This window comes from Primulina huaijiensis, chromosome 7 (assembly GCF_012295235.1).
Source record: "Primulina huaijiensis isolate GDHJ02 chromosome 7, ASM1229523v2, whole genome shotgun sequence".
Classification (NCBI taxonomy): Eukaryota; Viridiplantae; Streptophyta; class Magnoliopsida; order Lamiales; family Gesneriaceae; genus Primulina; species Primulina huaijiensis.
The window spans coordinates 19,518,111-19,528,971 of record NC_133312.1 but is presented as its reverse complement, the minus strand read 5'-3'; the positions used below and the strand labels follow the sequence as shown (position 1 = coordinate 19,528,971).

At 34.1% G+C, this 10,861-nt stretch overlaps 2 protein-coding genes across 10 annotated transcripts; one reads left to right on the top strand and one right to left on the bottom strand.

Moving 5' to 3' along the window:
- Positions 1 to 416: 416 nt before the first annotated feature.
- LOC140981012 (tryptophan synthase beta chain 1-like) lies at positions 417 to 4,117 on the top strand. Its single transcript, XM_073447217.1, has 5 exons — positions 417 to 761; positions 1,836 to 2,192; positions 2,801 to 3,243; positions 3,330 to 3,424; positions 3,730 to 4,117. Exons 1-5 carry the CDS (start codon positions 444 to 446, stop codon positions 3,903 to 3,905), a joined length of 1,389 nt encoding a protein of 462 aa, XP_073303318.1. The 5' UTR covers positions 417 to 443; the 3' UTR covers positions 3,906 to 4,117.
- Positions 4,118 to 7,391: 3,274 nt separating this feature from the next.
- Positions 7,392 to 10,458, bottom strand: LOC140981064 (F-box/LRR-repeat protein At3g58900-like). Of its 9 annotated transcripts, none has more exons than XR_012176033.1 (7): positions 10,361 to 10,439; positions 9,933 to 10,005; positions 8,840 to 9,807; positions 8,592 to 8,747; positions 8,202 to 8,493; positions 7,698 to 7,773; positions 7,392 to 7,585 (listed from the first exon to the last, which is right to left on the bottom strand). XR_012176033.1 is itself a non-coding variant. In XM_073447302.1 (6 exons), the coding sequence occupies exons 1-5, from the start codon at positions 10,379 to 10,381 to the stop codon at positions 8,221 to 8,223; spliced, it is 1,479 nt and encodes a 492-aa protein (XP_073303403.1). In that variant the 5' UTR covers positions 10,382 to 10,458; the 3' UTR covers positions 7,392 to 7,773; positions 8,202 to 8,220. The 9 variants fall into 9 exon arrangements, 7 of the variants coding, with proteins under 7 accessions (XP_073303403.1, XP_073303404.1, XP_073303405.1 ...); XR_012176034.1 differs by having other exon boundaries at positions 7,392 to 7,582; XM_073447302.1 differs by having other exon boundaries at positions 7,392 to 7,773; positions 10,373 to 10,458.
- Between the last annotated feature and the right edge of the window lie 403 nt (positions 10,459 to 10,861).

Genomic DNA, 10,861 nt, shown 5'->3' with positions numbered 1-10,861 from the left:
GACATTTTTTTCTCCAGAATTTTTTGCTTGATTAGATGCCTACAAATCATGGTAATATAAAGTTTATAAGAAAATAAACACTTTTAAGTATATCAAATCAAATCTACAGGCAATTTCTATAAAAGTCTAGAAAGAAAAAAGTCTAATCAAATATTTAACAAAATATTATCAATAAAAAGATATAATTTAAAAAATAAATTATGTCTTTAAAACCAAACAATTGTTCCTTTCAATTTTTTTCAATATTATTTTGATTTTTTGATTTTTTTTTCTATTTTTGAATTTGAGTTATAAGATCTTTAATATTTTAGTATTTCTGATTAAATTAATATTATAATTAACATAATATTTTTTTTGTTTCATTGACATAAAAATTTTAATGTGGGATCCACCAAAAAAAAAAAAGAGCAAAATCAGAAAAGTCCTCGCCTTTGACCCCAAATATGGCCGCCCCTTCAACAGCGTACCCTGCGACAGCTCGCTTCTCCTCTCATTCCCATTCACCTTCCATTTTACCCTTCAAATTCAGCAAAATTACACCTCCTTGGCATTGGCGTTACCCTTCCATAGTTTGTGTGATCGCGAAACCACATACAATGGCGGCGGCGGCGGCGGCCGTTGATCCGGAGACTCTGCAGCGGCCCGACTCCTTCGGCCGGTTCGGGAAATTTGGCGGAAAGTACGTTCCGGAGACTCTAATGCACGCCCTCACGGAGCTCGAGGAGGCCTTCAAATCCCTAGCCTCGGATGACGGGTTTCAGGTTTTGGTTTCTCCCCTTTCAAAAAAAGAGCGGATCGTTTTTTTTTTAATTGGAAAAGCAACGGGATTGTGAATATTTTGTTCAAAGAATCATGTGATACTAAGCATTGTGATTTTGAGGATGAATTAATCAGCATATGACTTCTATCTACTGGCAGATTCTTGTTACCTGTTTGTTTTATGGTCTGGAAAGGTAATAGAGCTGAGCTAATGAATGAAAGATATTTTTAGCATAGTGCAGAACCGAAGGTGCCTTAATTTCTCTTGTGCTATGTGATGGGCAATGTTTTAAGAACTCACTATCTTTAAGAAGCAGATGAATTTTTTTTCTCTGTGAAAATTTTATGACTTTAGAACAGATGGTCAGAAGACAACAGATACATATGTAGCGAGGTATATGGTCAAGTTGACAACCACCTGATGGCATAGTTTTCTACTTTTCTTGCTTTGAACTGTATTTTCGATTTATATGCATGGTTGAAGGCTAATCTACACTTTCTTTCTGTAGCCAACAAAAATTTAGATTCGGGTAGTGTTGCTTGTTACTTATGAAATGCATAATTTATGCATTTAGAGTCTATGACTCTATTCAAATCTAAACTGACGTGATTATTCCTGCAGTCTTGCTAGCTATGACTGTAGAGTAACATATCTTCCAGAGTTAAAGAATAAATCTTACTTAGATATCAAGAGAAATTAGATTAGGATGTAACATGGGAAACTCATAGTGATATTTAAGTGAGTGGGGAGGGTACATCAATGTGTTGCAACCACAATAAGAAATGCACAAAGATATTGGAATGGAGTATAAACTGAAATGTCTCTGTACAACCCTGACTCTCGCTAGTACTTGTCACACTCGAGATAAGTAGATAACTAACTCCCCTCTACCAATATTCTTTTCCATATATACTCTCCCCTCCCCTTCTCACGTGTGTGTGCGTGTCATCTATTTTCTTCTAGAATAAACAAATTTAATTATGGGCTTTTCACCCACTATGCGACTCTCTTCTTTTTGGCCCACAACACAATGCTTTAAAAATTTGAATATAATGATTTTCCGGATCAATTTCAGAAAGAGCTAGATGGGATATTGAGAGACTATGTTGGAAGAGAAAGCCCACTTTACTTTGCAGAGCGGCTTTCAGAGCACTATAAGCGTGCTGATGGAAAGGGGCCTCATATATACCTTAAAAGGGAAGACCTTAATCACACTGGGGCTCACAAAATCAACAATGCGGTAGCACAAGCTTTGCTTGCCAAGCGTCTGGGTAAGAAGCGAATTATTGCTGAAACTGGAGCTGGTCAGCATGGTGTTGCCACAGCTACTGTTTGTGCTCGGTTTGGTCTACATTGCGTTGTTTACATGGGTGCTCAGGATATGGAGAGACAATCACTTAATGTCTTTAGAATGCGGCTTCTTGGTGCCGAGGTCTGTTACTCTTGCATCTTGTAATAGTTTCTTTAAACTTTCCAGCTGTTTTAAGCAACACATGCACACACCATTTGCTTTGTATGGTTTGATTCCTTTTAAACTTCTATATTGTGATGGTTGGTGTTGTATGGGCATATATTCCGTCGCAATGAAATACAATTTAATCCAGTGGGCTGGCTTGAAGTTGTCAGCCCTCTGTTCATATGCTCGTTAGGATGCTGGCCAGAAGCAGTAACTGACTCAGATATCTTTTATGATGTTTGGTGTTTTTTTTGAAACTGATATCTTTTATGAAGTTGTCAGCCCGCTGTTCACAATTCACATGCTCGTTAGGATCCTTTGCTCGAAGTTGTTAAGGGATCTGTAAAATTTTATCAATTTGATTAGTTTCATAAATAAACATGCTAACTTTGTAAATTTTCTCAAGTGTTTAAGGTCCCACTATTAATTGCAATTGCCACAAGACATTAAAAGTCTGTCTCTTAAATTTTCTTGTGTGGAACTGCACAATTTATTCATGCATCTTTAGTCGCTCTTTTCGTTTCTTCAGTGGCCTTTTCTAGTTAGTATTCCTACCTTTTGTTTCAAAATTATACGGCTTGTAGGTTAGAGCTGTCCACTCTGGGACTGCCACACTGAAGGATGCTACATCTGAAGCTATTAGGGACTGGGTGACTAACGTGGAATCAACCCATTACATACTCGGATCTGTTGCTGGGCCTCATCCGTATCCTATGATGGTAAGAGATTTTCATGCAGTGATTGGCAAAGAAACAAGGAAACAGGCATTGGAAAAATGGGGTGGTAAACCCAATGTGCTTATTGCTTGTGTTGGTGGAGGTTCAAATGCTATGGGGCTTTTTCATGAATTTGTTGATGACAAAGAAGTGAGATTGATCGGAGTGGAGGCAGCAGGTTTTGGCTTAGACAGTGGTAAGCATGCTGCCACACTGACGAAAGGAGAGGTTGGAGTTCTTCATGGAGCTATGAGCTACTTGTTGCAGGATGATGATGGGCAAATAATTGAGCCACATTCTATAAGTGCTGGGTAAAAGTATTTGTGTTAGCATATTTGTACTTAAAGTGATGACATATTTTCATTAACTAATAAATACTTCTTGTTGGCTTTTATAGTCTGGATTACCCTGGAGTTGGACCAGAGCACAGCTTTCTGAAAGATCTTGGACGGGCAGAGTACTACAGTATCACTGATGAGGAAGCTTTACAAGGTGAGAAATGAGAGCAGAATCTTATTTTGATCTATATATTGAAGTATTGAGGGTGGTTGTCCGTTCCTTGTCACATGCTAATAATGCAACTAAAAAGCAAGGCTCCTTTCATGCAGACAGAATGAAGGCCATTAACTGAATGTCAAATCTTCTGCTTTGTTATCGGTTCATATATTAGTTCATGTACTTGAAATAACTCGAGACATATTTATCTTGCATGAATCATTTATCTATATACAGAAAATCTGAAGTGATAGTCTCATCTGTTTTTTTTTTCCATCGTTTTATTCGACGTATATTTGCAGCCTTTAAGAGACTAGCTAGGCTGGAAGGCATTATACCTGCACTGGAGACATCCCATGCATTAGCTTATCTGGAGAAGCTATGCCCAGAACTTCCTGATGGAACTAAGGTTGTCCTCAACTGCAGTGGTAGAGGAGACAAGGATGTTCACACGGTCAATAAGCATTTGGTCGTTTAAACATCTCATTCCAACAAGGAAGAACATGTACTCGTTGGAAAAATCTGTGGAAATCGGCTGAGCTTCATTTCGTCGAGAATATCCCTTTGTTGTCTGGACTGATCCGCTGTATTTTGTTACTATATGTGCCATACAATGTAATGCATCACAGTCATGTGGAGCCTTTTTTAAAGAAAAGTCTGCAGGCTTATTATGATAGTTTGGATTCTGATCGAGTCTTTAGGAGTTGTAGTCTGTGAAATAGCATTGCTAGTTTCCGCAGGTTTCTTGCTTGTGAAATCATGTTGAAGCATCAAAAGATGGGTGAAATTCTCGAACGAGGAACAATGGCTTTATTTCATCTTACCACGTTGGCAAAAATAATTTCCATTTAAAGAACCGATGGAGAATCAATCATTGTGTTTCAGAACTAAAAAGATTTCCTTCCAAGATAACTAATATAAAATTAATATTGCTGAATAATAAAGTAAACATTTGGATGCGTCAGTTTACTGCCTAGAAAGTGACGAGGAATGGGAATGAATGCCTTTACTCAACTTTATGTCAAAAAGCTCAAAATTTGGATTTTCTATTTTAATTTAGTATCGTTCGTTCCCTCGCTTTAAAGGGATTATAAGGTCATTTACTACCCAAAAATCTTTTTTGATGTAAATTATGCATTAAAATAGTGTTATTTCTGCATTAAATATATCTTTTTCCAACTCATTTGTTTCAAATATTACGTTAATAACATAATATTTAAATTTATTTATTTAATTATTATATATTAATTAAATTATATATAATACGAATTAATACAAATAATTTATTATTAAAATTAATAAATAACTTGAATATATAAAATTTATTAAACCACATAATATGAATCCAGCTTCAAACATTTCAACAACTGTATTTCTTCATAAATGATCAATTAAAATATTTCGTAGCGCATAGTGAGCATATTTTTATTTTTTATTTTTTTATATTGAGCGATGATTTTTTGAAATCTGATATTCTCATCGACAATCATTTCTACATTCGGATTTGGTGTTTCTCTCATATTTTGAATGAGTGAGCTAAGATCACGTTCATATTCAATAATCATATTATGCATTATAATGCATGATGTCATTATATCATGTAAATGTTGTTTCTTCCAAGCACGAGCTAGAGTGCTACAATCGCAAATCGGGATTGAAGAACACAAAATGCACGCTAGACATCTTTTCTGCAAGACTCTTGTTTCATTGCAAAATAATTCTTCTTTTTTTTTCCGGACCATGTGCATCATGGATGGTTTGTACAATAGTTGATCATTTCAGATAAATACCATCAATCAAGTAATATCTTGTAACATATTCTTTTTCCTCAAATTGTGTAATGAGCTCGAGGAAAAATACCTTTTGCAAGATCCTGATTTTAGTAAAAGCTTCAAATATGATCACGTGTGATCTATTGTGAAAGATATTCAGAAATTCTCGAGTCACATCAATTTATTGAGCACACCAACTAAAATACATGTCACAAATTTGGACTCATCACATTGAGATAGTTAGGACTCGTCACAGTGAGATAGTCAGACACCAAATACTCCAAATATCAAGTTCGCCTAGATTACCTTCATTCTTAATTATGATAAGTGGTGATGAAAATGCAGGAAATGCTCCATCTCAGCGACCTCTTGGTGATTAAAAAAAAATCCAAATTAAAGAAAAAAGAGAAAACCATGTTTTGGAATTAATATTTACAATGAAAGTTGCGATATTGTATTGCAAAAAGGATCTATTGAACTTCAACAAAATTATTTTATGAAATCGGTAGCATTATAAAATTAGCAAAAAACATTATAAAATAAGAAAAAATAAAGCTCGGCAACAACAAATAGCATTAACCACCTTTCGAAAGGAGAATAAAGTTTTGTAAATAAATTTGAACACGATTAGCGATCCAGAAATATATTGAATAGTTCAAAATGAACGAGCACAAATTTGGGAAAAAAGAATGAAGGATATGAACAACACGAACATGGTACATTTGAGAAATATTTTGGTGATTTTGAAAATCTTGATCTAATTTAAGATATTATTGATGATCTACCTTTTTTGTCTTTTATATGTTTTCATTCGCAATGCTATCTTTGTATTTGATTTCATTTATGTGTCATCTTTGTAATTGTATTTCAATTATGTGTGGTAATTTTTGGTTAAAAATTGTGTTGGCTAAATCAAATATTTTATCAATTATTTATATTTACGAAATTTAAAACATCAAAAATAAAATTAAAAACTATAAATATATTTATAAATTTAATAATAAAATTATAATTAATTTTTTAAATTAAATTTTTATTACGAATTGTTATATTAAAACACTATTTAATTTTACTTATCAATTATATAATATTATTATCTAAAAATAATCATTCAACAATTATTTATAATAATTTTAAAAAAAAATTAAAAAAAAAAAGCCGCAAATTTGGCTCAGAGGAGGAGCCGAGGAGGGCAGCCCCATTAGAGAATAATTCCCTGCAATAAAATAGCGTTATTTTGGCAAAAAAAAATGCAGGGTTGGAGTTGTCCTAAGATCATGTCCAATCATTAATTCTATTTTAGTATAAGTTTTACAATAAAATAATTGAATTTTTACATCAAATTCATCGTCCAACTCCAACACATTTACTTCAAATCTTACACCGAAAAAAAAATATTCTCAAAATATTTTTTTTATTTTACATATATTAATAGTTATATTTTGTATTTATATTTGTGGTAGAATTAAAATTTTCAATTGTTATCTTTGTATTTTTACAAATCATATTATTGCATTAAATTTTTTCATTTATATTGAGTTATTATATTATTTATAAATCAGTAAACCAAACCATTAATTAAATATTTTTAGTTAATATAAATTAATAAATATTATTTAAAAATCTATTTATAAATTTATTTGATTAAATATTTTTAATTTTTATGTTTAGAAATCTATTTATTAAAATAATAAAATAAATATTTTTTTATTATTTAAATAATATTTATATTTAAAAATAAATAATAAAATTAATACATATTTATAATAATTAAAAAAATTTAAAAAAAAAAATTGCCTCAACGCCAAATTGGCGCAAGAGGTATTGGCGTAGAGGTGGAGACTGCGTTATTGGAGCCAATCTTTGTACCAAAATGGTTTTTAATCTTTGCAACCATTTTGGTGGAAAGGTTGGAGAAGCCCCAAGTTTTGTTTTAATCATTTTGGCAGCAGTAAGCATCCCAAATATGTGGGAATCTCGAAAACAGCAACATCCGATTGGAAAACACTAACAACGAATGATGGGTTATCGATAAATCAATGGCTGCTCTCAGGAAGACTTGGTTTTTAGTGTTGCTTATTATAGTTAAATTTTTATCATAATTTTTTTACTAGGCAAAAATGCTGCTGAAAACCAGGCATCACACAGATAGATACACGACGATTTAAGATTTTCACAAGCAAGCCAAGAAATAAGCCACAACCCCCTTCTTTTTTCTCCATAATGCCCGTCTATCAAGCTTGAATCCAATATTCAACAGCATATATGTACATATAATGAACTATACAGTAAGGCAATTTGAGAAACACAAGGAAGATATCAGCAAAAGCCACTTCAACGTGTAGTACGTAGTCTGTATGTAAATGTTCTGACAATTGAATGTTTGCTATTCCCTCGAACATCAATACAAAAGCACCAAAAAGCATAGTCAACCAGAAGACATGTTCGGTAAACAAAAGTTGCATCAGCAAATAATTTACCAAGATTCTAATCCATACCTGCACTTTTGACAAAATCAGCGAAAAACCAAGCACAGCAGCCAACTGGATCGATGACATATTCAAACATTCCAACCTATGCAAACCAAATCAAATTGAGATATTAGATGTCAAGCAGCCCAAGTTTGTGGTACAATAAGGAAAGCATATTTGACAAGCAAATCACAGTAAAATATGAGACAAAACATCACTATTTCGGTAGAGAGTACCGAATTTTAGCAATACCAATTGTTTTCTTTTGTCACAAGCATAGGATATCATATCTTAGGAGTCTTATCTTTCGTTTTTTTTCAAGAGAGGTAGGGATATATATTGAGATTTGGCGTCAAGGGAGTGTCATATTAGAGATTATACCTATCCACAATCAGATCAGCAAATATGAGATGGAAAAAGTTGACAGCTTTGAATTATTCAACAAACACAGAGACAAACTTTCCAACGAGAGTAAAGCAAATTCAGTTCAGTTTATCAAGTAAGAATAAGAACCATGTTCGAGAACACTACCAACAGGAAGTATGGACATTCATGTGAGCACAAGTGCACAGTGTCTGGAGCCTCTGGGAAGAGCATGTAACTGATTTTCAATCATCAGTTGATCTTTTGGGTCCCCGGAGAAACTTTTAGACCAAACCACATCCATTTTCATCATTGTCACTGCATTTTTCAGCAAAAACTTCACGAAATATATTTCGGTACTCGTCCCGTAAAAATTCTGGTAGTTGACAGTCTTGAGATTAGACAAGCTATGACTGGGTGTCAGCTTCATCTTGCAATCATCTTTGCAGCAGCCAAGTCCCTAAACGGAAAAAAAAATAAAGAAAGAAAGAAAAGAAAGCAGTTAATTGTAAGATAAAAGTACTTTGGGCACTCAACAATTATGGCCTCAAAAACTACCTCACAGAAGTGAAGAGATTGTAACTTAGGAAAGTGATACAGAAACTCCATCAATAGTTCAATGCAATGTCCACCAAATTGTCCCCTCAACTCCAGAAGTGTCAAGTTTTCAAATATTGGTAGACGATCTAGCACATCATCTGCAAGAAACAGAGACTTCACCAGGCAATAGCACAGTGGTCAGTATCATGTGAAGCTAGTATTGGTCAGTGGTGATAAATAATCATCATTCTTGGTGAATCAATTACCTCAAGGGCGCCACTGGATATTCTCAAGCTACTAACATTTTTCAGTCCTCTGAACAGTTTAAATGTGCGAGAAGTGATTTCCCGCTGCCTTTGACATAGAATGGGGACGTTAATTAGCGCAAGAGCCGAGGAGGAAAGATCGTAGATGTGAATCTCATTCGACAAATAACCACAGTACTTGAAGAATACAAGATTTTCGGCATCAATCTTGATCTCACAACCACGAAGATCATCAACCGAACAAAATGGCAAATCGTCAAGTATCAGGCTCTTCAAAGAAGGAATAGCAATCGATATACACTTCATATTGATCCATTCACAATCTAATATAGCCAACTCTTCTAGAAAAGGACAACTAGAGAATAGTTTTTGCATCAAGAGATCATTTGGGAACGTGACAAGACAAAGGTGTAACCTTCTGAGGTAGGGAAAGGAAATACAAGTCGGTAGTTGAAGTGTACAATTCATTTCTAATCTCACAGCAGTAAGGGACGAATGATCAAAAACACCCCAGGGAAGCGTAAAGGGCTCCTGGACGAAAAGGCAAAGATCAAGCTCTTGAACATTGTGTCTGAGAGCAGCCGAAATCCATTCGTGGACGCTAGATTCACTAAAGCAAACACGACAGGAGAGACGAAATCTTTTCATATCGGACTTTTCTCTTACCAGAAGAACCCTCTCAACAAAATTCATGAAACGAGTGACATCAAGTGGGTGCCGAAAATCTGTTTGACTAGAATACAGCATCGAATCATCAAAGTCGAAATAAGTAACTTCTGTCCATAAATGCTTCCATCTTTTAGACAAAATAGATGTTGCCACAACCTCTTTGGTGGGAAGATATGACAGAATTCGATGCAGAATGCAATCTGGCAAATGGCTAATTTTGCAGTCCCCACCATCAATATTCTGCTCCTCAGAAGAACTTTGCAATTCAAAACTTCGCATCAATCGGCACGCCCCTTTCTCTTAAAGGGAAAGAAAACAATAATATCGTTAGATGCCCATTTAAGTACTTAATATACTATATACAAGCCAAAATACAATAAACACACAATGTCGCGCCACAGCAGCATGATAAACAATCGATTACCTGTAATTAGCTCCATCGCATATTCATTACCCTGTCCTGCAATTAAAATTGGGGAACAATCTTCGAGAGGTTTCTCCAAATACAATAAATGGATAATGGTTCACTTAATCTCCATGAATTTCATCAACAAAAAACGAACAGAATCCAAAAGGGTCACTTGAATATCGAAATCAGAAAGCTCTATCGAGCTGGAAACACTATTGTGATGTTTGAGAAGATGAAAATAAAGCAACTTGAATGGTTAACATACGCATTTAACGAGAATAACAACACAAAGAACCAAGATATGAGAACACGCTAAACAAATACAGCACACCCTTTTTCCTAAATACGAGAAATCGAAGATAAAATCATTCGTTAGGACGGAAGAAATCACGGGTCAGGTACAAAGTGATGCTAAAAAACCAGTGAACAACGCATAACCATACAGCTAACAATACCACGATCATGCCCAGAAAATATGGAGGAAGCGTTGTGGGTAGAAGGTCCTTCGATTGGAAGCGGGGAGAATAAGACGCTTCGGATCGCTAAATCCCATAATGCGTTTTTAAACTGTTAGCGCGCTTTTAGATTAGATACACGTGGATAAATGACAAATTGCATTTACCACAATTTAATTTAAATATTAAAAATAATAAAACCGGAAAAGATAAATGCTGAATATGAATTTGGACGGTTAAATGATATTTTTGGAATTATCCAAAAAAATTTTCCTATTTATAAAGAGTTTCACGTCTTGTTTTTCAATATATAATGGTTTTTTTTTTTACAGATATTAAAATTAATAATTAACAAAATAACTTTGATCAAACATTATTTTAAAAAAAATATCTTTTCATGTGTATTTGAAAACACGCAAATACACTTGAAGAATAACTTTAGTCAAACATTTTTTTTATAAAATGATCTTTTCATGTATATTTGAATAC